General features: G+C 47.2%; 12 protein-coding genes across 12 annotated transcripts; 5 read left to right on the forward strand and 7 right to left on the reverse strand.

The window, feature by feature from the left end:
• Window positions 1-2,325: 2,325 nt before the first annotated feature.
• On the forward strand, window positions 2,326-3,479 carry ANOM_007693 (uncharacterized protein; the record flags this gene model as incomplete). Its single annotated transcript, XM_015552949.1, has 2 exons — window positions 2,326-2,361; window positions 2,436-3,479. 2 exons carry the CDS (start codon window positions 2,326-2,328, stop codon window positions 3,477-3,479), a joined length of 1,080 nt encoding a protein of 359 aa, XP_015403440.1.
• Window positions 3,480-4,326: 847 nt separating this feature from the next.
• Window positions 4,327-5,257, reverse strand: ANOM_007694 (SNARE domain- containing protein; the record flags this gene model as incomplete). Its single annotated transcript, XM_015552950.1, has 4 exons — window positions 4,327-4,773; window positions 4,835-4,928; window positions 4,987-5,184; window positions 5,247-5,257. The coding sequence occupies 4 exons, from the start codon at window positions 5,255-5,257 to the stop codon at window positions 4,570-4,572; spliced, it is 507 nt and encodes a 168-aa protein (XP_015403444.1). The 3' UTR covers window positions 4,327-4,569.
• Window positions 5,258-6,343: 1,086 nt separating this feature from the next.
• Window positions 6,344-6,856, reverse strand: ANOM_007695 (histone H2A.Z-specific chaperone CHZ1; the record flags this gene model as incomplete). Its single annotated transcript, XM_015552951.1, has 2 exons — window positions 6,344-6,592; window positions 6,695-6,856. The coding sequence occupies 2 exons, from the start codon at window positions 6,854-6,856 to the stop codon at window positions 6,344-6,346; spliced, it is 411 nt and encodes a 136-aa protein (XP_015403443.1).
• Window positions 6,857-8,678: 1,822 nt separating this feature from the next.
• hsp70 (molecular chaperone Hsp70) lies at window positions 8,679-11,041 on the forward strand. Its single transcript, XM_015552952.1, has 3 exons — window positions 8,679-9,430; window positions 9,511-10,551; window positions 10,614-11,041. The coding sequence occupies exons 2-3, from the start codon at window positions 9,695-9,697 to the stop codon at window positions 10,747-10,749; spliced, it is 993 nt and encodes a 330-aa protein (XP_015403442.1). The 5' UTR covers window positions 8,679-9,430; window positions 9,511-9,694; the 3' UTR covers window positions 10,750-11,041.
• Window positions 11,042-11,058: 17 nt separating this feature from the next.
• On the reverse strand, window positions 11,059-11,538 carry ANOM_007697 (uncharacterized protein). Its single transcript, XM_015552953.1, has 2 exons — window positions 11,464-11,538; window positions 11,059-11,350 (listed from the first exon to the last, which is right to left on the reverse strand). Exons 1-2 carry the CDS (start codon window positions 11,484-11,486, stop codon window positions 11,173-11,175), a joined length of 201 nt encoding a protein of 66 aa, XP_015403441.1. The 5' UTR covers window positions 11,487-11,538; the 3' UTR covers window positions 11,059-11,172.
• A 339-nt stretch (window positions 11,539-11,877) lies between these two features.
• ANOM_007698 (putative mitochondrial GTP/GDP transporter Ggc1) lies at window positions 11,878-13,309 on the reverse strand. Its single transcript, XM_015552954.1, has 7 exons — window positions 13,186-13,309; window positions 13,095-13,132; window positions 12,968-13,009; window positions 12,794-12,907; window positions 12,604-12,737; window positions 12,365-12,542; window positions 11,878-12,303 (listed from the first exon to the last, which is right to left on the reverse strand). The coding sequence occupies exons 1-7, from the start codon at window positions 13,265-13,267 to the stop codon at window positions 11,968-11,970; spliced, it is 924 nt and encodes a 307-aa protein (XP_015403439.1). The 5' UTR covers window positions 13,268-13,309; the 3' UTR covers window positions 11,878-11,967.
• An 813-nt stretch (window positions 13,310-14,122) lies between these two features.
• On the reverse strand, window positions 14,123-14,810 carry ANOM_007699 (autophagy-related protein 8; the record flags this gene model as incomplete). Its single annotated transcript, XM_015552955.1, has 3 exons — window positions 14,123-14,156; window positions 14,210-14,442; window positions 14,571-14,810. Coding segments are annotated over 3 exons (375 nt in total), but the record flags the coding sequence as incomplete, so codon positions are not given.
• A 797-nt stretch (window positions 14,811-15,607) lies between these two features.
• On the forward strand, window positions 15,608-16,985 carry hem13 (coproporphyrinogen oxidase; the record flags this gene model as incomplete). Its single annotated transcript, XM_015552956.1, has 3 exons — window positions 15,608-15,817; window positions 15,883-15,979; window positions 16,027-16,985. The coding sequence occupies 3 exons, from the start codon at window positions 15,608-15,610 to the stop codon at window positions 16,983-16,985; spliced, it is 1,266 nt and encodes a 421-aa protein (XP_015403445.1).
• Window positions 16,986-17,417: 432 nt separating this feature from the next.
• Window positions 17,418-20,134, reverse strand: ANOM_007701 (putative microtubule binding protein HOOK3; the record flags this gene model as incomplete). The annotated part of the gene is made up of 7 exons (XM_015552957.1): window positions 17,418-17,606; window positions 17,728-17,823; window positions 17,893-18,287; window positions 18,347-18,459; window positions 18,509-18,585; window positions 18,644-18,704; window positions 18,756-20,134. The coding sequence occupies 7 exons, from the start codon at window positions 20,132-20,134 to the stop codon at window positions 17,418-17,420; spliced, it is 2,310 nt and encodes a 769-aa protein (XP_015403452.1).
• Window positions 20,135-20,797: 663 nt separating this feature from the next.
• ANOM_007702 (uncharacterized protein) lies at window positions 20,798-21,265 on the reverse strand (the record flags this gene model as incomplete). Its single annotated transcript, XM_015552958.1, has 4 exons — window positions 20,798-20,903; window positions 20,963-20,972; window positions 21,050-21,074; window positions 21,137-21,265. 4 exons carry the CDS (start codon window positions 21,263-21,265, stop codon window positions 20,798-20,800), a joined length of 270 nt encoding a protein of 89 aa, XP_015403447.1.
• A 1,155-nt stretch (window positions 21,266-22,420) lies between these two features.
• Window positions 22,421-24,720, forward strand: ANOM_007703 (putative mRNA cleavage factor complex component Pcf11; the record flags this gene model as incomplete). Its single annotated transcript, XM_015552959.1, has 6 exons — window positions 22,421-22,588; window positions 22,697-23,149; window positions 23,217-23,935; window positions 23,986-24,181; window positions 24,240-24,608; window positions 24,670-24,720. 6 exons carry the CDS (start codon window positions 22,421-22,423, stop codon window positions 24,718-24,720), a joined length of 1,956 nt encoding a protein of 651 aa, XP_015403446.1.
• A 432-nt stretch (window positions 24,721-25,152) lies between these two features.
• ANOM_007704 (Gfo/Idh/MocA family protein) lies at window positions 25,153-26,698 on the forward strand (the record flags this gene model as incomplete). The annotated part of the gene is made up of 4 exons (XM_015552960.1): window positions 25,153-25,312; window positions 25,379-25,399; window positions 25,483-26,013; window positions 26,130-26,698. Coding segments are annotated over 4 exons (1,248 nt in total), but the record flags the coding sequence as incomplete, so codon positions are not given.
• Window positions 26,699-26,718: the final 20 nt, after the last annotated feature.

Here is a 26,718-nt window from a genome sequence, read left to right on the forward strand (position 1 = left end):
TCCATTTGATGAAGATAGACCTTGACCACCAGCACCTTCGATATTAATTCCCTCCAATGCCTTGGTCATGTACTCTTCCTCTCTTGAAAATTAACTCCCGGACACGGCACTTGTCCATCCCTATGGGTGAAGGGAGTCCCGGCCTGAGGTTGATTACGCCTGAGAGAGGGGCAGCGAAGGTTTGACTACCAATTCTCCAGCTGGTGTATTCGCGCTCTTCTGTTATCAACTAATCAAATGCATCCCTAAAGGGGGATAACGATCCTTGCTGTGCCAGGACCGAACCAGGCGAACTAACACCGAAACTAAATCCTTTACGATGAAGGGTAGCGGGAAATGATTGAGGGTGACTCAGAGCTACTCCGTAAAGAAAGTTCGCTAATGGTGCAGGTCGTTTTCGGGGGGCATGTACAGAGTAGGCTGTGTCACATTGTGTATTCGCAAAAGCCTCCAGGCTCCATCTTCCCTCCTCCCTTTCAAGGCCACGGGTGTCACATGATCGGCGGAGATGCCAATGTTTCCGGATCCCGTTTTCTCCCGATGCTTCCTGATCAGTCTTGTCCGCTTTGGGCTCACCGGGCATGAGCCAGTCGACGGAGCGGAAAGCTGCAAGGCATCGGGATAACCCGGAATACTGCTTGAAACGGCCGAATACCAAGTTTGAGATGTTCTCGCAGTTGCTTACGCCCAAATAAATTACAGTGCCAATTATCTTGGGGAATTATTTACTATTTCGTGCTGTAGAAGTTCAAAATGATCTGTCTTTCCTTTGGTGTGAGTGGATGAGTTACGTAGTGCAGGACGGAGCACTCCGTGCCGTTATTGCTACGTACTTTCTCGTTGAAGCGACGCGGAGACTGATTTGGGATCCTAAGATCGTTGCAAGTACGTATAGGTAGAAGCCCCCGAGTGCATTGCCTGATCCACTTCGGCATCTCTCTCTTCCTATATTGTTTCTTCCCAAGATTTCGCATGACTGACGACGTTGCTATGGTCTGATCCTATGTCGCCGCTTGACACGGTATGGAATGGAATCTCTTGCTGTGCCTTTTCATAGAAGCCTTGACGGAATGTCTACGGAGTACAGGCTTCTGCTTTACCAGCTCTCAGGCTCACTAGTACTTCCTGCTTTTTTCTTACATCTTTTTGTCAATTAGTCTTGGACTAACACAACATCCATAGAGCAAACTTCTGGGTATTCTATTGAAACTTCGCCCTAGAATCTCAGCGTACTTTGTTTACTGTACCTAGGTACTAGTAGTGAGCGTACTTAAAGTTTTCGTTGATAGGCATCAGAGACCACCATTGAAGATTTCTCTGCTTTCTACCAGCGAAATATTCGCATCTCAACTCCCATTGTCAGAACTGAGGAGTACTTCTTCTTTCTAGCGCTAGAACTTCAAGACATTTACGTCGCGGATATCATAGGCACGTTAGATTTACAGTGGCGCATTGGTGGAGACACATATTTGGTGTATATATGTTATAGCTATAGCTATCATGCTTGGGCGTGCGTTTGTTATCAACCTCTCCATGAGTCGCAATCTGATGGTCTTGCATGAACTAAATGTGGTGACTACCTTCAGACTATCAGCGGTACTTTTCCGGCCATCCATGACTACTAGATTCCTCCCCATGTAGGGTTTATGGGCAATACATAGTCGTACGTATTGCTATCATTACAAGCTTTCAAATGTGAGAATAGTGAGGCAGCAAGCGGAGAAGGAATGAGAAAGAGATAATAACCTATAGGAAGTAAGGGGCATCCTAATGAACTAAATATACATATATATCTAAGATAATAAAAGAAGAAAAGAAAAAACAAAATTGAAAAAAGAATGGGTAAAACAAAGCGCTAAAGAGGGTTACTTCACATAAGATCATGTTTGAGAGAACGAACCTAAGGCGGATTTAAGGTATAATGATCGACTTGATGGATTTCCCCACGTTGCCGCGGAGCTTAAGCTGGTCTAATTGTTTTCTCCGATCATTCCCCTCGTGACTACCGAATGGGATTCCCACCGCAAGTTCATTTTGAATTACCTTCAACACTCTTTAACACCGTTTCATCTTTTTTGGGGGGTTAAGAAATTGCATGGCTTGCGGTTCAGGTCAATTTATTTTGAACATCACAGGGAGAGGTGGCTCTTGAGAACAGTAATCGGCGCGCGTACAGAAGCAGCCGCGTATTCTGTTGCGCTGCATACGAAAGATCTAAGCGCAGTTACAATCTAGCGGAAAGAATAATATAAAACTTGGATAACAATAAAGAGCGTTGCAATTCAGGCGGTATATTGTCCGAGTCTGATCGCGGTTCAACCAGCCATGATGCTCTCCCTACCGCCCATCACACCCCGCGATGTACGTGACCTCCCCAAAACACATCTGGGGATAGCGGGATGTATAACTGACATATCTTTATTATATCCGTTAAGTCTCATGAACTCTGGTTCGGATTCTCCCAACCCCACCGTACCTCGTCCCAACACCGAACAAATGGGGAAATGCAAGGAAACCTCCGCCGCAATGCGAACAATCCCATGAATGGACGTCCGTTTGTCACCTCCTCCACTCCCGGTAATACCTTATCGTCATTAGTCCTCGAAGAGCGTGCGCTCCGTGCTCGCAAGAACAACATCGCCTCATTCGGTTACTCGTGGATCAAGCCTGCAGGATGCTCCAAGACTATGCTGGGCATGAAAGAGGAAGAGGCGGAGAGGGAAGAAGCACTAGCTGCGGCAACTGCAGAGATGGCAGCGGCCGCTGCGGTAGCTGATGCTGAAGCGGAGGCTGCTGGGATAGATGGGCTCAATCCACAGCATGGTGATGGACAAGATGACACAGGAATGGAGAGGGACTTGGACGATGACATTCCTGACGCAGATGCAGAGGGTCTCGTTGAGGAAGGAGAGGAGGGTCTGGATGAGGATGATGTTGTTGACGAGGAGGGGTACATGGAACGGGATTTGGACGATGATATCCCTGAGGCGTTCCCTGATGACGATGACGACGATCAAATCGATGATGATTTTGATAACCAGCCAGACCTGGATGATGATATTCCCAGTGCTGAAGACATGAGTGAGGAAGAAATGGGCCGCGATTTAGACGATGATATCCCTGAGGCTTCAGAGAACCAGTCCGAACAAGAAGATGAATGGCAACATACCGATACAGATGCCGAGTTGGATGACGAAGATGAGGCCAGTTTCTCACATGATCCATTTACGCAAAATCTCCGAGCCAGTACAACCAGCAGTCGTGGTCTACCTCCAACACCTGTTCGCGCTCAGGAGACAGAGGCCCAACGCCGATTCCTCCAGCGTTGGAGTGGCGGTGGCGATGTCATCGACACAAGCGGCATGATGATTGATGAAGATGATCTACGTGCATCTATTACTAGTCAAGGTAGTCGGCGAAGCTTTTTCAGCAGATTTCCCAGACGGCGAGCTGGGGGACCTAGGGATAGTTTTGACTAAGTCTAACTGATGGCTAGGTCAACGATCCTATATATTGACGAACCTATCTATACTTGGGTTATCTTTTAGGGTTGTATGGCGTACTGGATGCAGGCACAAGTCACAGATTGTAAGGTTGGTGTTCAATACAAGACAATTTTGGCACTGGTGACGCCAAGCCGTGTTTGGAGTGTTTAATACCTTTGGCTGGCTTTCTATCGATAGACTATTCAGTAGACTTACCTGTTGCACTGTCGTTGCGGATGACTTGGGCATATTGAGCACATTAATAACAGTTACTCCCTTGGCTATATATCCAAGCACGTATCTTATTTATGCCCTGGTACCCTTCAGGGACGTCTTTCGTAGACTGGCCAGTGCCCTATATGATCGAGAGTGAATACGGTGCTGCTCATCCAAGGCGGACAGTATACCTGATTCTATTGTAGAGACAGCCCCTGTTTTCATCGGTAGAAAATATTCATCCCACTCTGACAGGGAATTTGCAAGTGAAAAGAGGATGGATTCTGTTAAAGTAGCATCCTTTTTATATCAGTCACCAAGTAGCTATTTTATATACATACAAAATAGTACATTAGAAAAAGACAGCCAGACTAGACAAAGCATATTAGCCTGAGCTCCACGCATGCATTATCATGATAAAGGTAACGAATATGAGAGCCACCATCCCAGTACAAGAGATATAACTTGAAGCTGCTCGTAAAAAGTAAAGAAAAAGAAAAGAATGAAATGGAAGATCGAGGTCAAGATTCGACAGTCACAACGTCACTGAGCACCATCCATCCCTGGCGGTCATAACGGAGAAGTATGCGAGAACCGAGAAAGAAAAAGATTTTTTGGGAGGGGAGGGGGTGGATGTAGGGTGGACACACAGTCAAGAAGGCATGCTCGTTTGTCAATCATCAGATATATTAGCAAGGAATTCATTAGTAATTTATTCGGTTCGGATGGGTTCATGATCTTTGTCAGCGAGGCGAGGAGCATAAGTTGGGACAACAAATTATCAGAGTAATGATGCGTCAGTCGCCACAGAGGAGACAGGGTGAGTTGAGCATTCATGGGCCCTCGCAGAGAGCCATAACCGGACCGTTCAACTCATCCACACATAAGCAAAGAGTAGGAATACAGCCAGGAAGAAAGCCAGCCATACACGCCAGCCGACGCCTGTCCGCTCAGCCATCCGCAGCATGCGACTCATGTTGCCTCGTATACGAAGACGAGTGTTGTCAAATGTATCATTAAGTTCTGTAATGGTCGAAGTATCCCGAATTTCCTCGCCAATAGCAAGTGTAAGCTAGACTCAATATCAGCACCCAAACGTACGTACCAACCAGATGAGGGGATAGGGAGACTACATCTTTCAGCATCTTAACTTTTGCGCTGATACCTTCTACCTCGGCATCATTCTGCGACTCTAGATGAGATAAAACTGCATCGGAGTAGTGGCCCCTGTTTCGGCATTAGGATTATGCTCCATTACGATCAATAGTTTCTCGTTGAAGCCTACTTCGCGTTTGGCGTCGCAGCCCTGTATCCACTTCCGACAGGGGTTTCATTAATCGACCCATTGCTGGGATATCCTCCATAGCCATAACCACCCACTCGGCCGGGCGACCTACTGACAGGTCTGGAATCGCCGCCATATGAATCAAAGAGGGAAGCCGATGCGCGAGGATCACGCTGGTGAAGGTTGGAGCGTGGGAATCTGAGGTTTTATGCCATCAAATAGTTAGCCAAAGGAAATGAGGAGGATCACGATCAATTTACCGAGAAGCCATGACAGAAAGTGAGTAGACAAGTCCAACCCTGTTGCAAGAAATTTTAGGAGGCTGGTACCATGAACAGGGTATTTCCCAGATTCTAGTTGGCCAGCATCGCGTAGAGTGACACACCAAAGCTTTCGTTGTTGTTATCTGAATAAACCCGACCCCGTGGTTGAAGGCTGCTGCGGTCTGGTTGCGGCAATCAATAGACAAGTACGGAGTACGGAGTACGGAGTACCCCATTATTTCCTTGCCTTTTCTTGGATCGGGAGTGACGACGGGTTACCGTAAACAGAATAGCCTTCCTATTCAGGAAAGGTGCTCTCTGACCACTTCCATCAACACTTTACAGACCATTAGTAGTACCAAGTTCAAAACATGCCTACATCCTACGAGTACTGTTGGCACTACTAACTAGCGGTGATATTGTTGGAAAGTGTGATTGACTAAAATGCTATGTTGGTGAAAAGTAGGTTCTATTTATAATTCCATGCAACGATACAATGATCTACAACCGCTTCTCTATATAGTCAGTCGGCCATGGGTCTGCCCTAAACAAGGATTGAGCTATGTTGTTTACTACAGGGTCAACCTCGCTATAGGAGTATGCCCTGTGATACTACAGCCTTCGCTCACCCCAGCAGAACACAATTCTATGCCGTGTTTTGTCGAAACTAACCTATCTCGTATGAGGTGCTATTAGACCGGCATGAGCAGCCCAGGAGAACGTCTACCATGCAAACCGAAGGATATGCCTTTCACAGTCGCCCTCTGTGGTCGGTCCTGTGCACCTAAGGTCTGTAACCCAATCCTGTCGAAGAAACTGAGCATGATTGGTAAACACTCAAGCAAGTGGTCCGTATAATAGAGGAGCCAAGACAGGGATAGTAGTCATTAGGCATCAATTGCTACATCCTGTCTTATATATGTTGCAGCCATTTGGAGAACGAAGCTTAAAAAAAGCGGGGGCGGGAAGAACACATTGTGGTTGACGTGACAGCTATCCGAGTCAGAACAGAAAATTTATCGAGACGCCAATAGACCGGCGCCGGTCACTGCCCCTTTTCCAAGAAGATTGTGTGAGCCGTAAGGCAATCTGATTTAATCTCGCATGTTGTTGTCATTATCTTCAAGTGTAAAGTCCTCATCATCTTCATCATCGTCACCCTCATCAACCTTGAACTTTTCTGCGGCTTTCTGGAAGTCGATGATCTTGCCGCGTGTCCTTCGCTCGCCACGAATAATGTTGTCGGCTGAGATTGGCTCGAGTTTATCTTCGTCATCATCATCTTCTTCTGCATGGGAAGACAGGGTCAATATATGTTTCAATGTTAACGCAGGCGAAGCGGACTAAGCCTCGAGGAAAATTTCAGTTGTTACCTTCCATCTATGAAAGGAGAAACAGTCAGATCGAGTGTCTTGATTTGAGTGTAGAGGGTCTCGTAGACTTACAATGTCTTCATTTTCACTCTCATCACTTTCACCTTCGTCCATGCTCACATCCATCGAGGTAGAATCCTGCGTAGCCTTGTGCTTGCCTTTGTCCAACACCGCGGTGTCAGGTGCGGTAGCGGCAGCAGCATTGCCCAGGGTGTTGGCTTGGTTATTGTCCATAATGGATAGTAAGATTGAGGTGCTTGTTCAGAGAGGATGACGAGGATATGGAGCTGATGCGTGGAGCAGATATAATGTAACCTGGTAAGAAGTGAATTAATGTTAAGATTGGGGAACACAACAAGGGGAGCTTTAAATAGTTGCAGCAATTGTTTGTAGTGCTCGAGTCGCAAGGGGAGCAGATTCACATTAACTTTCCCTGGAGCTAGTGATCGCTGATTGGCTATGAGGTTTGGGGATCAGCGGCGCTGCTCCCGTGACGACCTTTTCCATTTTGGGAATGTCATAATAAACATGCTACTGAATTCGTACGATTTCCTGTCAAACTCGAAGGGTGGGGAGTCACAAAGTATACTAGAGTCAATCTGAGATTATCCGACATTCTGAGTTGAAGCCAAGTAAAGAGGATGTCACAATGCTGTTCAAGAGTCAATCACGTATTGATTCTTAAGGCAACTCCAGTAAGTAGACATGCAAGTCGCATGTCAGGATTGGGGTGTAGTTTACTCAAACTAGAGAGGGTAAGCGTGGTCGACGACCTATATATATATATATATTATCCGTCAAGTAGAATACGTCGGGTAGTCGAATTACTTTATTGTTGTTCCAAATTAGGAATAGAGGCCTATAAGGAATTTGGACATATGAGAGGCAGAACATATCAAGTTGTCGCAATACTGAGATGGGATTTACGGTACTTAAATATTTGGGTGGCAGATAACCTGTAGTAGGAAGGACCCGTGAGGAATTATGCCTATACTGAGTAGTGACTCTGTATGGAGATAGTGATTTGTTGCCACAGGGTTAGTCATCCACTTAAATGGATGCAATCGGCCAGCGATGACTTCATGTAAAACTTTCTGACCACTATTGAGAAAAGATGATGTATTGCAGTAGGAATATTCTGCACATGGTATTGATAGGAACAAGTGAATGTTATTCATCAACTCCACAGAATAGTTGATCCATGGAAACCTAAGAAATTTAACTGGTCATCATGACGGAAGGCATAAGAAACAGAAGATGCTGTATTGAATGTCTACAGTACCAAAAAATAAATGACTGTGTAGGGATTATATATGTTGTAATTCATGAGAAAAAGGGGAAAAGAAAGAAATCAAGAGCAAAACTAAAACGAGTGAATCATACCCTGTGTTCAGTGGTAGTCTTGGAATAAACGGGAGGGAAAGGAAAGGAAAGAGTACAAACGGAAGAAGCAGTGTTCAGCTATTACGTCATCCACTATCCCCACCAAAGGGAGGAAACCAAAAAAGGAAAACGAAGAAGAAAAAGAAAAAGAAAAAAAACCCCCTAGTAGTGAAATCATATTTGTTCGATTAGTCCCTTCTAATCAAGAAAAATAATACTCAATTCACTATTCTATTTCCCCTAAGACTACAACTACTAGAGGTAACTAGAATAATCGTGAAAATAAAAGTAGCATCCCCTCCAAGGCAATGGAAATGGCCAGAACCCCACTGGCGAATTCTGGAAGGGAAGATCCGATCAAAATCCTCGCCCGACCCGTGTGGGCGAAGACCATCGAAGCCCATGGATGCCCATGGAAGCTATGACTTGCTAGAAGTTTCGCTGGAGCAGAAACTCACCGCCCACCACTATATCAACTGTAGTGCTCGCACAATCTCTGCCATCTCTCTCTCACACATTAAATTTTTTTTCTCCTTAACCTATCTGGTCTCATCCTCTATAGACAGGAGACTACTACTCTGTACATTACTTTAAGAGTTTGATTCCCCCTCTGTTACGAATTCCTTTCCTCTTATCTCCTTTTTAACGAATTACCCCTCCAAATCTTTTCACAATGGCCCCCGCTGTCGGTATTGATTTGGGTACCACCTACTCCTGTGTGGGTGTGTTCCGTGATGACCGCATTGAAATCATTGCCAACGACCAGGGTAACCGTACCACCCCCTCCTTCGTGGCTTTCACCGACACCGAGCGTCTCATCGGTGATGCCGCCAAGAACCAGGTCGCAATGAACCCCCACAACACTGTCTTCGATGCCAAGCGTTTGATCGGTCGTCGTTATGCCGATGCTGAGGTCCAGTCTGATATGAAGCACTGGCCCTTCAAGATCGTCGATAAGGGTGGCAAGCCCATCATCCAGGTTGAGTTCAAGGGTGAGGAGAAGCAATTCACTCCCGAGGAAGTCTCCTCCATGGTCCTGACCAAGATGCGCGAGACCGCTGAGGCCTACCTTGGTGGTACTGTCAACAACGCCGTTATCACTGTCCCCGCCTACTTCAACGACTCTCAGCGTCAGGCTACCAAGGATGCTGGTCTCATCGCCGGTCTGAACGTCCTCCGTATCATCAACGAGCCTACTGCCGCCGCCATCGCCTACGGTCTAGACAAGAAGGCTGAGGGCGAGCGCAACGTCTTGATCTTCGATTTGGGTGGTGGTACCTTCGATGTTTCCCTCCTGACCATTGAAGAAGGCATCTTCGAGGTCAAGGCCACCGCTGGTGATACTCACCTTGGTGGTGAGGACTTCGACAACCGTCTCGTCAACCATTTCGTTAACGACTTCAAGCGCAAGAATAAGAAAGGTTAGTGTCTTTTTGGTCCCCCACAATCGCTTTCACCCCATTTTGCAGCACCAGGAAAATCCAATGCTAACTTGTATCTGACAGATCTTACTACTACGCCCGTGCCCTCCGTCGTCTCCGCACTGCCTGTGAGCGTGCTAAGCGTACCCTCTCTTCCGCTGCCCAGACCTCTATTGAAATCGATTCTCTCTTTGAGGGCATTGACTTCTACACCTCGATCACCCGTGCCCGTTTTGAGGAACTTTGCCAGGACCTCTTCCGCGGTACTATGGAGCCCGTTGAGCGTGTCCTTCGTGATGCCAAGATCGACAAGTCCTCTGTCCACGAGATTGTCTTGGTCGGTGGTTCCACTCGTATCCCCAAGATCCAGCGCCTTGTCTCCGATTTCTTCAACAAGGAGCCCAACAAGTCCATCAACCCCGATGAGGCCGTTGCCTACGGTGCTGCCGTCCAGGCTGCCATTCTGTCTGGCGATAGCTCCTCCAAGTCCACCAACGAGATCTTGCTGCTCGACGTCGCCCCTCTGTCCCTCGGTATCGAGACCGCTGGTGGTGTTATGACCGCCCTCATCAAGCGCAACACCACAATCCCCACCAAGAAGTCCGAGACTTTCTCTACCTACTCCGATAACCAGCCTGGTGTGTTGATTCAGGTCTACGAGGGTGAACGTGCTCGCACCAAGGACAACAACCTGCTCGGAAAGTTCGAGCTCACTGGCATCCCCCCTGCTCCCCGCGGTGTTCCTCAGATCGAGGTTACCTTCGACGTTGATGCCAACGGTATCATGAACGTTTCTGCCGTTGAGAAGGGCACTGGAAAGACTAACAAGATCACCATCACCAACGATAAGGGTCGTCTCTCCAAGGAGGAGATCGAGCGCATGCTTGCCGATGCCGAGAAGTTCAAGGCTGAGGATGAGGCTGAGGCTTCCCGTATCCAGGCTAAGAATGGCCTTGAGTCTTACGCCTATTCCCTCAAGAACACCATCAATGAAGGCAAGCTCACCATCTCCGATTCCGATAAGGAGACGGTTACCGCCAAGGTTGATGAGATCATCGGCTGGCTCGACAACAACCAGACCGCCACGAAGGAGGAGTACGAATCCCAGCAGAAGGAGCTTGAAGGGTATGTGATATGAAACTCCTTGATTTTTCTACATGACTGATATGATGCTAACTGTGCTCTAGTGTTGCCAACCCCATCATCTCCGCTGCTTATGGCGGTGCTGCTGGCGGTGCTCCTGGCGCTGCTCCTGGCGCTGCCCCCGGTGGCTCCACTCGTACCGCTGACGAGGTCGAGGAGAAGCCCGAAGAGCTTGACTAAGTGTCTTGAATGACAATGTTTTTCTTTTCTTTTCACCTTGCTGTTTGCGGATGGGCGATCGGCTTTTAATGGGTTTTTTTTTCCTTAATACTCTCTGCTTGTTTCTTTTTTAACGAATTTATGGGATTTTCTTTTTGTGCATGGCTGCATAGATCCGAGTTTCATCTTGACGCATGATGATTTGCAGTACCTGGGAGGGAAAAAAGTTCCTTACGAACGTTCCATTCTTCATTAAAAAATTTGGTCCATGTATCGTAGAATACAGTAACTGATGCTAATTTGCACATGTTCATCCTTTAACGATACCTTGAGACGCAAATAGTCGAGAATAGAGATGATCGATTATTTTCAGTTGTCTATACTGACATTGAGTTTTATACCTCATTCGACCAGACCCTGGAAATACCGCCGTCTATTCATCGTTCATAGACCCTCAAAATCCCCCTCCCACCATCTGCGTAACCTTCTTCCTCCCATCTGCAAAACCTCGCCGTATCCGATTTCCTGGGCCCTTTCAGGGAATTTCTCGCGCTGGTCCCGACAGATCCGGAGGAAGGCAGCAGAGACTCCTATTGTGAAGGCGAAAAAGGGGTCCCCAACTCTATGTATCCGCAAGTCCATAGTATTAGTTTTTGCAGAAATTCGAAACAAGTTACGTCGATTCATACATATTATGAACAGTGTTTGGTTGAAGACGATGGATCTGCGACGTACTTGGAAATTAGGTAGATTTGCATAACTGCTATTGCCTCCCGCGAAGCAAGGTATGTTCAGTTTGTTGAGATAAGAGTGAGATTTCTCAGTCGTGATAGGTATCATGAAATCAGGTTGTGCTATGGATCACGTGATATTACTCTGATGGACTGCCCTGAAGGGCGCGGCCGTTCTCCATGTAAACAAATCAGAAGAAAGGCTATACGTGACCCTGACGATACCTGTGGCTCAGACTCACCGAATAGCGCTTATATATATATATATTCTTTAGCTATCATATATGGCTATGTAAAATTAAGAGAAGTTCACTCTTTTGATCAAGGTCTTACCCATGATTCGATCATACCAAATAAAAGTATCTATCAAAATACAAAGGGCCTGACAGTATGTTCTATCATGTTACTACCGACAGCCGCACGAAGGTAAGAAAAAGAAGAAAAAAGGAAAAAACAAAAAGCCAAAAATCTAAAGCCTGCTATTAATACCATTCCGTGCTCTTCTCGTTTATAAGACCTGGCCAAACGCGGGAATCAACGTCTGAGCCAGCCAGAAGCTGAAAACAAGCTTGGGCCCGGTCATGAGCAGCTTAGGTGTGAGACCCTTGAAGAAACTGGTGAGGCCCTCGTTCTTCGCCATGTTCGACACAATGCGGAAGCCAGACTCAGGGTTCTCGAAATTGCGGTTCTGGATACGAGTCTTGATCACATCCAGGGGAGCCGACACAATCAGAGAGGCACTGGCACCACAGACGGATGCCACAAAGTTCTGCGCCCAGGAAGCCGAATTATAGTCCTGCAAGTTATAGATGTATTCCTTGGCGAAGGCGGAACCACCAAACAGCTTTATTACAGATTAGCATCCTAAGCATAATCGACCGGGTCGTCAATGATCAGAAGCATACCGCGAAAGATCCAGGTGCATTGCGAGCAGCAGTCCAGCCGGCACCGCGGTAGAGTCCCATGCCTTCATCGGAGATGATCTTGAAAAGGCCGCGACCACGGAAGGCCTCGGGATTTGTCTGACGTTTAATCTTCAGGACATCCAAAGGAAGAAGGACAATTTCACCGATACCGATCAAACTTATTCAAATCTCAGCAACGGTCTATATGATAAATTTCTCCTGGTGAGGGAACAACAAACCTTCCGGCGGTAGCATGCATGATAGCCTTGCCTGTTCCTTTTCCAAAAGCATTATCGAAGTCGGCACCATGATGTTTTGCCAGGTAATCCCTTGCGAATGGCTGACCACCGTATTTGTAGATTCGTTGCAGAACCTGTCGAGACCTATCAGCCGATTGCGACACGTGCCTGTATCATCTGTTCTACATACCTTGTAGCCAGCAGCGTAACCAAGACCAGGAAACATCGAAGTAAACTTGCGCCCCAGGGAAGCGTTGGCATACTCTTTGAAAACGACCTGTTTCATACCTTCAATTGACGTAATCTAACTCCGAATACAATCAGTAAACATGTGATAAACAGTATGTAAGACGGTGGTGCATACCCGGGTCTGATTGCTCATCAATCGCTTTGCAGTTGTATCAACCTTTGGATAGCATTAGTGTCATCTGAACTACGGGAGACCTTTTAGAAAGGCGAAAACAAAAAATCATCCAAAAGTTTAATCGTACCGGATGGAAAACTAGGAGCTCCGCAATTCCAGCGGTTCCTAGTGCGTTATCTTAGCAGCCAAAAATTTCACGAACGCAAGGACAAACTTACCTGAACCCAGAAGTCGAGCAGTCGCGGACTCCTTCTTAACATCCTTGGAGGCAGCACCGGCCGCAGCAATGGCAGGAGACATTTTTTCTTTTTTGCTTTGCTTGTTGAGAAGTTGTTCGAGCTGGGGACCAAAGTCGTCGATGGTTAAATTTTTCTTCAATAGATTATTTGTGAAAAGCCCGTGCCAAAGCGATCAGATCAAAGACAAGCAACAAAGCACGTACTTGAATTAGCAGAACAAAAGAAGTACAAGCGAACAAAAAGGAGAGAAGAAGTTAAAAGGTGCAAAAGGAAAAGAACACCAGGGACGTGAAGAGAAGATGCAAAGATCCGGTCAGTCATCGCCTGTTTTGCGCCGAGTCGGACTTTCCTCAAGGCCTCCCCGACGTTGAACCAAACACTAGTCCCAAACAGGACTGGGCCATCGGCATTGATATCGGAGAGACGGGTTAGTAATCTCATGTCTAAACTATGTTATGTAACGGATACGTCCCATGTAGCTATGCTCTACTAAGTAAAGGACTGTCTCGATCATACCCAGTAGAATATTCATAGTATTTGTGAACATGTGAACATGTTGCCAGGAATTTCTTGCTACTTGCCATCAATTGACTAACCACATCAGCATACAAAAAAAGCGTGCTACGTAATGTAGCCCGACATAAGGATGAAAGCATCACTGCCTGTCAGCACGTATCGCCAGATAATCACATCAAAAGTAATTTGCATTTAAACTTTAAAAAGGTCTTTGCCAATAAAGGTCATAACGGGAATACGGAACACCTGATATAACGCCTGCACACATGAAGAATCACCGCAAGGTCTAACCAGCTCATTCGCCTCGTTCCGGAGTGGCTGGTCACACACCCGGCCCCAAAACAAAACACATACCAACGGTGGAACAGTTACATAGCTTGAGAGAACGGCTGGCTAGAGCTTAAAGGTCGCCGAATGTGTTTTCCCCGGAATATCTAGAGAGTATGTCAATATGTGCCAAAACCCGTCTTTGAAGAATAAAGCGTACGTGATGTACAGAAAGCCATCTTCATCCTTGTGTTCTTCATAAATACTGCTCATAAGTGCAGCTGTTGGCGGTAACACCTCGTCGACGAAGATGAAGATAGCCTTCTCTGGAGACAGCTTGATGCGCTTGCGGATAACATAGACGAACTGCCCGACAGTAAGGTCTGCAGGAACAAGATACTTCTTCTTATCAATAGTGGCGATGTCCGACTTCTCGACCTTCTCACAGATTACCTACGGGTGAAACTCAAGTTAGCACTTCAAACAAGCGGTGAGTAGACATTTTGCCTCTCTGAGGAAGAGTAGCTTAAGGGCAAAGAACCATCACACAGAAGTACAAATTCAGATAGGGTTATGCGTACTGGAATGCGATCAGCGTATTTCTGTCGGATACGCTCGGCTTCTGCCTTGCGCTTCTCAAAGGGGTGCTCGTCCTTGAACTTGGAGCGCATATTGATGGATCGAATCAGTTAATGGAAACAACTAGGTCGGTTTACTATGAGTACTAGGTACGTCAACGAGATAATATGTAGATGGTGTGAGGTACAGAGCGATGCAAATGAGATGTTTGGTGCAAAGGTGAGCAGTAGGGAGAAGGTGGATGATGACAAAAGGGAGAGAGCAAAGCCCCGCGTCATGGGTAGTTCCACGGCTGATAAGGTCGCCAGGAGAGCGGATCACGGGGTGGAGGCGGTGAACAGCCCCACACGGGGAGTCAGATGCCCCTAGTCATCCATTCACTCGACCTGGTTTGTTTGGTTTTTGTCATCTTCATTGAACCAAGTCAGGGAGTTTATAAACACACGTCATATCTTCATGTGGGGTGCCTGAGTGATGTTCCGGTGATACTGGGCCTGGAGTGCCGTACAAAGATATCTTGTAGTTGTGGGCAGTTGTCAGCCTCCACCTGATCAGCGGCTAGTGTACTGGTGCGTGCTATCTCCATAAAGGGCTCTTGATAGGCTCTGCTCGTGGAATTTATAGTCCATATTTCAATCATGTCCAAGCCCCAAGTATCGATAGCCTCTATTCTATGAGAACTCTCACTCTACCTGGTACTATTTGCAAGCTGCCATGTGAGTCACGACTATACCTATAAACATAGACAACCCTCCAAATGATGCAAACAAAGCAAACTATTTGTCTTGGAATACCATGACTAAGCAGAGATGTATATAACTGTATGTGCAAACAGTGCAAACAACATTATATCCGAGATATCCTGACTACGGGTGGTCCCATACAGGTCTGATCCAGAGAAGGTAACTTCAGAATTGAGCTACCTATATTCCTTATGATAGGTGGAGCCATTTGAGAGAGTGTGCACCCACTCATATCGTTCCGGTACCACCTGATCCTTCCATAAATCAGCCAATTCTCAATTCCATTTTATAAAATCATGTCCTTGTCCCGGCCATATATGCCTCTTAGGAGGTCACTCTGCCACTTCTCATCGCAGAGCAGACGCGCACCTTGTAACTTCAAGAATATATTTCGCAGGTATTCAGCGGAGCAGCGAACCCGTGAACCGAAACCATTTACCGTGTGGAGGCCATACCTACGACTCGCCATTGGCGTCCCATTCATCGGAGCTCTGATATATTCCATGGTAAATATATGTTTCGAGGCCAAAAGGCACTTTTTGTTATGGTTTTGGTCTAACAAAGGATATAGATGACAGGGGAAGTAACTGAACTCGACTCTCCCTCGATTGTGGAGCTCGACGAAGCGTTGAAGAAACAAGCAACGATTAGCGAAAACTCTCCGATGCGTTTGCGAATGGAGAAACTGATCAAAGAGCATCAAAAAAAATCGTAGATGAGTTAAGCCGGATTGATGGTACTCAGTTCAAAACGGATACCTGGGCACGTCCCAATGGAGGTGGCGGCATATCCTGTGTCCTCCAAGATGGCAATGTTTTCGAGAAAGCAGGTGTCAACGTATCGGTTGTCTATGGTGAATTGCCCCGGGCTGCTATTGAGAAAATGAGGGCAGATCACAAATCATTTGTCGGCGCAGACGTGGAATCTTTGGAATTTTTCGCTGCTGGCCTATCGCTGGTTCTGCACCCCCATAATCCCATGGCACCAACTGTCCATCTGAACTACCGCTACTTCGAGACGTCAGACCCTAAGGATCCTATCAATGGAGATAAGAATTGGTGGTTTGGCGGTGGCACAGACTTAACCCCTTCCTACCTGTTCCCCGAGGACGTCAAGCATTTTCACCAGACCATCAAAGACGCCTGCGATAGGCATGACGCAACATATTACCCTCGATTCAAGGCCTGGTGCGATAAATATTTCTATCTTCCACATCGCCGAGAGTCTCGTGGTGTTGGTGGTATCTTTTTTGATGATCTGGACGCCAGTTTCCTAGAGTCGTCAGCCACGTCATCACAGAATTCTCAGGAAACTCTGTTCTCGTTCGTCTCCGATAGTCTTGCTTCCTTCCTCCCGTCCTATGTTCCTATCATTGAACGCCGAAAGGATATGCCATTCACACCTGCTCAGAAAGAATGGCAGCAGCTTCGACGTGGGCGCTATGTGGAATTCAACCTGGTTTATGACCGTGGTACCAGCTTTGGCCTGCGCACCCCCAACGCTCGTATCGAAAGTATATTGATGAGTCTCCCTCGCACCGCAAGCTGGGCCTATATGGACCCGGTGTCAGGAACCCGCACCGAGGCTTCTGCGGAGGAAGAGAACCTAGGCGAGGACAAGGAGCGTGAAAAGGAATTAATGGATGTTCTCAGACACCCCAGGCAATGGGTGTAAGCCTCCCTATTATTGTTAATGTTATTATTATTATGAAGGCACATGACCAAAATTCAGGTAAAGTCTTCCCTTCATCTGTACAATATAATATCAAGTGTGGTTCTAGAAGTCAACTGGAGATTGTGTCGTTTCTTTAATTTATATTCCTGTTGGCCTATCTGCACAGAATCTGAAACTAGACGACTGGCCAATAGCATATAAACATATCATTTTCGAAATATAAAGGGCATGCTCTATCGTTATATATGGCTTATTCTGTCTCAACACTAGTAACAGGTTAAAGTGACAAAAAAGGGTAATGCAATCTAAGAGAGAAGTAAATGTAGATAAACGAAATTGAAAAAGTGCAAGCCATAAAACAATACATGATTGCAGGAGGAACATATATATATTGCTAAGGGCTAGTCTTCGAATTAGGACGTACCAGTCATCCTAACGACCAGCTACTAAGCTCCTTTGCCTCGCCAACCAGCCTTTCTGAGCATCGGCCAGACTCGACCCGTGACGATACCTCGAGACGGGAACATTATTGTTCTGTAGTCGACTTTGCATCTCATACCAGGCGGAGCTCATAAGAGCAAGCTCTCTCGTCTGAGCGTCGATTAACTTCTGAAGTTCGATCTGTGTACATCGTGATGATTTAGCAAATGTTAAGAAGACGGGGTAAGGGGTCCATAATTATCAATCCATGAAACAACGTAGCATATGAGCAAATTAAACAGATACTGGCATGTCTACCTACCTCGCGATCTTTCGGTATGGTTTCATCCGCATCGTCTTCGAAATGCTTTAGTCGCTGCTGGAGGAACTTGATGTGTTCGTTTTGGTTGTGGATATACTGCAAATTTTGTTTCAGCACCAACTTTCGGCGTGTGATAATAGAGTTTCATGGTTCGATTCCACTGACCTCAGCGCGTTGTGCCAGTCTCTCTAGGTTCCGCTCAATAAGCTCAACGACTTGTTTCGTGAGCTCCACACCAGACTTCTGGGTAGCTTCCGGGGCACCACCACTGTCTTGTGCCGCGATATCTGCTAGTAGCTTTTTCATTTCCTCCATTGTTTCTTGGTCTTCCACTCGACTTTCAGCAATCTCAGCCTGTCTGTTGTCAAGCATTGTCCGAAGCTCATCCCGTTCAGCACATGCTTCCCTGGCCAGGGCCAAACTAGCCTCAAGTTCAGCTTGGAGCGTATGTACTTTGTGTTTGATTTCACCCGATTCGTCGCGTAATTTGGTTGATTCCAATAAGTCAATCTCTCTGATCTCATCAATCATGGCTAGCTTCTCCTTGCTCGCAAGTAAGACTGTCAAATGGTAAGTAAACATGCGATCAATTTTTCTCCGAGTTGAGGTATATCCTGACCGGCTGCTTGAGCATCGGCAAGCGCTCTACTAGACTTGTCGAAAGAGTCTTGTGACTCCGCAAGTTTCTTGAGTACAGAAACATACTGATCATACAGCTTCCAAAATTCGTCACTGAAAGTCCCGTTAGCGGTAGTAGTTAGGAGAATTGCGACTGAAATACCCCTGAGTAGAATTTTCTCGCGCATTCTGCAGCGTTTCACTGAAGGTATCGGAAAACTCTTCATGCTGAGCATTAACCTGTAACATAGTGTCAGCCAATTTTGCCCCTGTATACTAGTCCTTGGGTATAAATTACAATTGCCGAGGTTCCCTTCAAGAATTCGACCTCTTTCTTGAGCTCATCATTTTCGGTTTTCCTGTAGCGCGGAGTCAGCCCATACTTGGAGGGTAAGACAGGGAGCACTAACAATTGTGATTCCTTAACGCCAATGTCTTCAAAGTCCTTTTGTAGCGTGCCCTGCAGCTTTGGCATTTCGCTGCCTGGCGTAAGAGCTGGGCTCCCAGGGGAGCCTTCAAGTTCTCGGATCCGTTCCCGTAACTCACTAATTAGTGCATCATCTCTCTCACGCTGTTCCTCAGCACTGCTAAGTCGCTCTGTCAGGGCGTGGTTATTGAATTCGAGTTGCTTCTTCAAACTCTGCATTTCACTGCATTCCTGTTCGATTCGTGGCAAGACTCGTCTATATTCTTCAAGTTCAACATCGCGTTCCGATGTCCACCTTTGCTGCGAATCTGACTCTTTCAGTTGCTGTTGGAGGTCTTTAATCTGATTCTTGAGCGTCTGATTCTCCTTTTCAAAATCCTGACTGGCTTGTAGCTTTGACCGATATTTCTCCGCTGCATTGGCCTTCCTAGCGAGTTGGTCTCTTTCTGTTTTCAACTCATCATAGTCATCCTGCAACCTCTGGAACCGTTCGTTCTTCACGCGCAAGGACTCTACTGTCATTCGCAGGCTGTCAACTTCATCCTGGGCCGCCGCGAGCCGAGCCTCCTGGGATGCGATGATGTCTTCCTGCTGGCGCGATTTAGACTCTAAAGCTTTCGTATTGAAACCAAGGTCGCCTTTGCCGGACTTCAGATTTCCTAGTCGATCCTCCGTGGTCGCGAGGCGGCTCTGGAGAGTATCGTTATTCTCTTGAAGGCGTGCCAGACGGTTATGTAGGTCCTCCAATGCCTTCTCGAGCTCCTTCTTCTCATGCGTCAAACGGTCATTCTCAGCAAGCACTTTCCCTACTCGTTCCTCGAATTGCAGCTCTAGATCAACAGGATGTTCCCGTTTGGACAAGTCCTCTTTGATCTCGTCCACGGGGTCAAGAGGCTCGTGTTGGCCATTTTCGGCTTCTTCGAAAATATCTTTCAGGGATTCCTGGGTCGGAGTGCTCAATGTTTGGAGAGTTTCCACGTAGGACGGCGCGTTCGGCGAACGGATGGCGGCGATCAAAATGAGCTTGAGGAGTTTGTTTGTTTCCTTGATCGAACTCTTTTCAGCGACCACTTCCAAATTTGGCGCCGGATCCAATCCAGAAGGAATCCCGTCGGGTTGTTGGCGGATATAGTTGACCAGCGTTTTGAGAATGTGTTTCAAGTTCTGTAGTTTGGACAACCAATGGTCCGACGGATTGCGCTGCGGTAGCTCATCGAGGAAATATTGGGGGTCGATATCTTGTAAGACTTCCCAAATGATGGTCCCATCTGTCAATTCATCGGTCGTTCGGATTGTTTTGCCAAGGGCGAAACTATTGATCCATTCCAACAGGGCCTGTGTGATAGTGTGTTCAGAAGCCATGTTGGCCTAAAAGGCAGTTGGGTCGGGGAATGCTTCAGGGGTCAGACAACAAGATATCAGGGCGATGGACGATGAGACTGCACGTAAAATCGCATTCTTCTGAAGCAAAGAGGGGCAGGTCGGTTGACGAGTTATCGGCAAAGACTCTGAAGGTGTTCTTTCGCAGTTTCGCGGGATCCTAAGTGGGATCCACGCTACGCGCATAAATAGATTATTTAGTATGATTTAAGTAGTTCTAAGCCGCGGAGGGGCTTGGAACTTAAATAGTAGCCCCTGTCGATTTTCCCTTCTTCTTTTCTCTCTTTCTGTCGTGTTTTTTGCGCGCTACAGTTTACCACTGGCAATGATTAAAAGAAGCGCATGCGGTTGCGTCCGGTTGGTTTTCTCTCTTCTAACAGATGCGTCAAGGAATAGCAGGATAAATATCGACGACTCGCACGAATACCATCCATTACACGCACAACAATAACAATTTTGGAAGCGCTACTAGGACTATTGCATTTAAAATACCAACGCAACAATTCCCATGAGGTCATAAACAATCATAATTCGTTAGCCCTGCTCATGTTGGCTCTCGTGATCTAACGGAACGAACAGTCCCTAGACCAGCACGGCCGCTGGGATGCGCAGGGAAAGCTTCTTCGAACACCATGGTTCTGATCACTACTGGATAGACACTGTGAGATCCTTCTCAATTGTCGGGTTGTACTTCGCAGATTGGACTGAGATTTTCTGAACCGCCGATTCGGGAGCGTCTGCCGAGAAGCCGCTAAGAGGCTGTTAGAAGTTGCTGCTGAGCGTGAACGATAAGGGAAAGGGAAGAAATACTTGATTATCTCTAGGCAGGAGGATGCGTATTAGTCCTTGATGCACATATAATCAGTCTTTCGTCGGGAGGGATTCATGGGTACTTACCAAACTTATGAGTGATATGTCCACCCTAGGAATGAAAAGGATCAGTATGCCAAGTCAGTACAGAATCCGTAACGGTCTACAACATACAGCACTGATGACGGACTTCATTGCATCCTCTAGGACAGATGGAGGGGTGTCTTTAGGATAAGTGACCACAATCGGATTGGCCAAAGACAGAGTCAGGCATCCGAGAAGCAGGGCGGGGAGCGACTTCATTTTCATATGGCACTCCCTGTAAATAGAATGGATATCCTGAAGTACAATGGTAAATATGGATAGGGAAGCTTAAGGAAGAAACTGAGTAGAACAGGGTTGTCTGATACCAGTGCTAGTACTTGGTTCCTACCTAACTGATGAACCATCCTGTTGCAATACGACCCCTGAATCAGCAACTGCGTCATTAAGTGGCAGCTGACTCAGCCACCAGTCACATTTGTTAGCCGCCGAACTATAACCCAAATTAACTAGCGCTTTCCCTTTCCTCGAAATAATCTTCATTGACGTCTGATAACCGTTCCAATCCACAATTCTTACCCTTGTTCCTCTGTCTCGTTCGATTTCAACTTTGTCCTCCCTCTCCACCTGGATTTTGACTTTTCCTTACATACTTGGTGGGCATCTTCTAAGATTCCCTCATCCCCAATTTCATCCGCGGCTGCTTTTGTTGAGCGGCAGTCTTCCTGAGCTGCGACATTGCCCTAGATCTTCCTCTGGTAATCCAGATAACCCTGCGCAGCTTCTCCATACCGATCTGGGTCATATTACTAGTCGTTACTTAGTTGAAGGGTCAATCGGTGCAGGGTCATATGAGGTAGACTTGACAGGGATTCGGGCGGTTTTCGAGGGTTCTTTTCTTATTCTGATTTTGGGCGGAGGTCTTGCATCCTCGTGTTGTTGTCTCAAACCTGACGAAGATAGCTAGCAAGCATTCTACAAGTTTCGGCATCTCTTTCCATCTCTTGCTCTTTCAGGAGACTGTTATTCTCGGAACTCAAAGGAGGGGAGAATAAGAAACCTATATACGATAAATCCGAAGAAAAAGCAGAGAAAAGACATTAAAGGGGAGAAAGACAAAAAGAAGAGGAACAGAAGAAGAACAGAAGAACAGAAGAACAGAAGAACAGATAAAAACAGGGAGAGAGAGAGGAATTGATCGGCTGTGCAAACCACAAGAACGGGGAAAGAGGAATAAAGAAAAGGAAAGAAAGAAGAAAGCAACCCGAAGAACAAAGAAGAAGAAGAAGAAGAAGAATATAATAGCATTGAGTGTTACCAGTCGGCACTCGTGAATTATACAGTTCTTCACCCACACCCTCATTTCATCCCTTATACTCCCCTTCGTGATCAGCATCCACCTGTGTATTTGCCAATATGTCGTCAGGACTGGCCTCCGACGAAGTCGCTGAGGATTACAAGAACTCATTGGAAGATCTAACAACGAACGACAGGTTCCAGATCAGCAATCTAACGGTCATAGCCAAGGAGAACACCGAGCATGCCATGGCCATCTCCCGAGTATTGGAGAATCACATTCGAACAGTAGGTGCTATACTCTTTCCCAGATCATACGCTTGTTGGTGTCGTATTTTGCAAGGTGCATTGCCGGCAGTAGTCTTCCTGAATGAACTTCTAATCTTTGTTCTGTAGACGCCTCCGGCCCAGAAGTTGCCCGCCTTGTATGTAGTCGATTCAATTGTCAAGAATGTAGGGACACCCTACACGCTTTTTCTGGGGCGCAATATGTACCAGACATTCATGAATGCCTATACCTTGGTCGACTCGCCAACTCGCAGAAAGTTGGACGAGATGCTCAAAACATGGAAGGAGCCGGTCCCTGGTTCTCTAGACACGAGGCCAGTCTTTCCTCCGGAAGTTACTCGCGGCATCGAAAGTGCACTCATCAAAGCGAGGACAGCCGCCCTGCAGCAGCAGCAGGCGAGGAGCCAACAGGAAGTTCTTACTCGTGGGCGGGTTGGGACACCCCCAAGTTGGGGGAGTAGCAGCGCAACAGCTCAGAGTTCTACTCGTTATCCTCCATCCACAAATTCAACGCCACCTATGCTATATCACAGGAATGGGCCCGGTCATGGGTTTCCATCGGTAAGCTGCCATACGTTTGATTTTTACCATGTTCTTATTACATTTATGTATCTAACATATTCAACAGGCAGACCCGCGATCAACTCCAACGCCTCAACATCAGCAACAGCAACAGCAGGATGTGAACCTCTCAGCTTTGAATCGGGATATAGAGGCTTTAATCGCAACTGCTCGAAGCGATTTTGCGAATAACCCCCTCGACCCTTCCGTACAGCAACGGCTAAAGGCTCTTCTGGACCTCCAGGGTATCTTGCAACGCCAGGAACTTACTCAGGAGCAATTGAAGCTTGTGCGCGATCAGGTTTCTGCGCTTTCCCCAAACCCCCCAAATTCAGTTCCTTCGACTCTTCCCCCTGCTATTCCAGCGGTGCCGGCACCGTCGATGGCAATGCCTCCCGTGCAAGCCATTTCTCAGCCTCTTCAGCAGCTTCTGAACCCCGGGACACTTGCTGAGCTTATCAAAACTACCGCTGCACGCCAGCAGCCTACACCACCGCCTCAGGCTCAGAGTATCTTGCCACAAGCGCCTAGCAGTGGGATATCGCAGCCAACTGGTACTTTAAACCCGGAGAACCCACTGATTGCGGCGCTCAGAGCACGGGGCCTTTTGCCCCCTGCTTCGGCACCCCCAACAACGTCCGCTACGCCTTCCTCAAACCTCGCTTCTGTCTTTCCTTTCATTGTGCCTGGTCAAGTGCGATTTACACCTCCTGTGCCGACGTCTCAAGTGACCGATAATTCGAATATACAAATCAATGTTCCAATGAACACAGCGTCTATCAAGATGTAGGTTATGCGTATGTTTTATCATCCGACGCCACTGACTTAAGTGACAGACCACGCAATACCTTCATAGCTACTCTTTATGAGTCGAAGCCCAATCGTTGTGGGACTTGTGGGCGTCGTTTTTCTGCAACAGAGGATGGGAAGGAAAAGAAAGCACGCCATCTAGACTGGCACTTCAGAACTAACCAACGCATGGCAGAGGCAGCCAGGCGGGCCCAGAACCGCAGTTGGTATGTTGATGAACGGGTGAGCATTCTATTCGCACCTACCTGATTTGAGTTGCTGTTTGACTGACCCGAGGTAGGATTGGATCAAATCCCGAGAGGTGGGCGATGATGAAGGCCTTTTGGACACAGAAACACCCGGTGAGGTTGCAAATGGAGGCGATGGTGGTTCTACGAAGAAAGGGCCACCGAAGCAATGGATACGTGCTCCGAACGATGCCACTCTACGGAATACGCCCTGTCCTATTTGCCAGGAGAAATTCGAGTCGACATGGTCTGAGGATGTCCAAGACTGGATATGGCAAGATGCCGTCAAAGTCGGGAATCGCGTGTACCATGCGAGTTGTTATGCAGAGGTGACTAAAGACGGTTCCACGCCAGCACGCCGAGGTACTCCTTCAGGGCGTACTGGAACTCCAGACTCTGTATTGGGCAAACGCAAGGCTGAGGTAGGTTTTGCTGAACGTGAAATGAAAATTGAAGAATTCAGTGACTGACGGTGTGCGCTAGGGAACTGATTCCCCTAACCAAAATGCCCGGGTCAAGTTGGAGCTAATGTGAGAATATCATCTGGTGGAAGAGAACTAGAAATTGCATTTTTTGCTTGGTCTGGTCAGAAATGCGTGCTTCGAGCCCATGAGCCCTCCATCTTCCCTCCCTTTCCTTTCCTTTCCTTTCTTTTGCATTGGGACAGAGTCCCTATGGCGTTCGGAATTAATCTTCAGAGCGATGTACTCCAGCAATTGGGGTGTTTTGTATATATACATAGTAGCCAAGATTTCACCCGACACTTCGAGTCGAAGTATGGTTCTTCTTTCCCATCCAACAATGTATTGTATTGTATTGTACTATACTGTAGTACTACGTATTTGTAGGTTCCACGAGGGGCTGCGGGCAAATGACGTTGGAAATATTGTGGATCCCCAGTCGTTTCTTTACTCCGCTCTTGAACCTCCCCAGTACTACAGTTGCATTGTGTCCCATTATAAATCCACTACACCCTTTTTCCTCCAGTGTTCTGATCGACTGCTGAAAACTCTCCCTGTACACCCTTTCAGTATTCCCCTCATCGACTACTTCTCAATACCATACATCCAGCATCATACATCGCCTCACATCATGGCTCCACATAACGTTCGGTGGGGTATCATGGGTAAGAGGAACCTTGGCTCAGCAACAATCGATGATAGCTAACACTACTCTTTAAAAACCTCTATAGCCACCGGCTGGATTGCAAGTGGTGCGTTCTTGGACAGCCTCTTCTATTCCCCCCTCCAATTACAATAAAGGAAGCCCCAACTAAAAAGAATATGTGACAAACAGTTTTCGTAAGAGACCTCTTGAGAGATCCTAATGTCCGAGGTGCATCTGATGTCTCCCACACAGTTGTTGCAGTTGCATCATCTTCCTCAAAGTCCCGTGCAGAGGATTTTATCTCGGACACCGGCATTCCTGCTCCCTGCGCTGCCTACGAGTCCTATGGGGACCTTGTGGCCGATCCCAATGTAGACGTCGTATACGTTGCAACGCCTCACTCGCACCACTTTCAAAACGTTATGCTTGCTTTCGAAGCGGGGAAGCATGTTTTATGTGAAAAGGCTTTCACTGTCAATGCGGCCCAGGCAAAGATTCTCTGTGAAATGGCGAAAACGAAGAATCTCTTTTTAATGGAAGCCGTCTGGACTCGGTACTTCCCACTTAGCGTACAGATACGTGGCTTAATTCAGGATGGTACTCTTGGTGAGGTTCTGCGTGTGCTGGCCGATAATAGCTTTGGAGATGACGTGGAGGAAAGATGGGGTACCGAGCATCGGATGGTTAATAAGGACCTGGCTGGCGGAGCGTTGCTTGATTGTAAGTTTCACCGTCTTAATCATGTGCATATATTTACACCGTATTTACCTGAATTCAATGTCATTGTCCTTTTTGCGCACATTGGGAGGCGTCGCCAAACTGACACCAGCTTGCAGTGGGTATTTACTCCTTGACCTGGGTCTTCCAGGCTCTGTATCACACTCTTCCCCGCGAGTCGCGCAAGGCACCCTCACGGATCTCATCGCATATGTCTCTTTACCACCATACTGGTGTTGATGAAGCAACATCCATTCTCCTTACCTTCCCCACCAGTACTCCGTCCAACCTTCCTCCCCTAGGTGAATCGCAGGCAGTGGCTATGACACATCTCCGAGTGTCGACCAATGCCGACGACAAACCCGTCCAGCCCTCGGTCCGCATTCAGGGCACCAAAGGTGAGATCCAGATATACGGCCCTGCGTTCCGGCCAGAGCGGTACCGGGTTGTTCCGAAGGGGGAGGGGGAAGTCAAAGAGGTTGAATGTTCATTCCCTGGTGAAGGAAAGGGCATGTACTGGGAGGCGGACGAGGTCGCACGGTGCTTGCGGGATGGTAAGCTTGAAAGTGATAGCATGCCGTGGGAGGAGAGCATCATTATTATGGAGGTCATGGATGAGGTCAGGCGTCAGGGTGGATTAGTTTATCCTGAAAACATTGAATCCACAGTTTACCCGACACCGTTGTAAGAGACGGTCTGTATCGTGTG

The sequence above is a fragment of the Aspergillus nomiae genome (genome assembly GCF_001204775.2).
Source record: "Aspergillus nomiae NRRL 13137 chromosome Unknown contig00338, whole genome shotgun sequence".
Classification (NCBI taxonomy): domain Eukaryota; kingdom Fungi; phylum Ascomycota; class Eurotiomycetes; order Eurotiales; family Aspergillaceae; genus Aspergillus; species Aspergillus nomiae.

What these genes read in the sequence shown, in the direction of transcription:
- hsp70 (XM_015552952.1), top strand. Translation starts at nt 9,695, where the DNA reads ATGGAGCCCGTTGAGCGTGTCCTTCGTGATGCCAAGATCGACAAGTCC. An exon ending in CAGCAGAAGGAGCTTGAAGG is followed by an intron (nt 10,552 to 10,613) that starts GTATGTGATATG and finishes ACTGTGCTCTAG; the next exon opens with TGTTGCCAACCCCATCATCT.
- ANOM_007697 (XM_015552953.1), bottom strand. Translation starts at nt 11,486, where the DNA reads ATGCAAATCTACCTAATTTCCAA. An exon ending in CAAATCTACCTAATTTCCAA is followed by an intron (nt 11,351 to 11,463) that starts GTACGTCGCAGA and finishes GCGGATACATAG; the next exon opens with AGTTGGGGACCCCTTTTTCG.
- ANOM_007698 (XM_015552954.1), bottom strand. Translation starts at nt 13,267, where the DNA reads ATGTCTCCTGCCATTGCTGCGGCCGGTGCTGCCTCCAAGGATGTTAAG. An exon ending in TGATGAGCAATCAGACCCGG is followed by an intron (nt 12,908 to 12,967) that starts GTATGCACCACC and finishes ATTCGGAGTTAG; the next exon opens with ATTACGTCAATTGAAGGTAT. An exon ending in GTTACGCTGCTGGCTACAAG is followed by an intron (nt 12,738 to 12,793) that starts GTATGTAGAACA and finishes AGGTCTCGACAG; the next exon opens with GTTCTGCAACGAATCTACAA.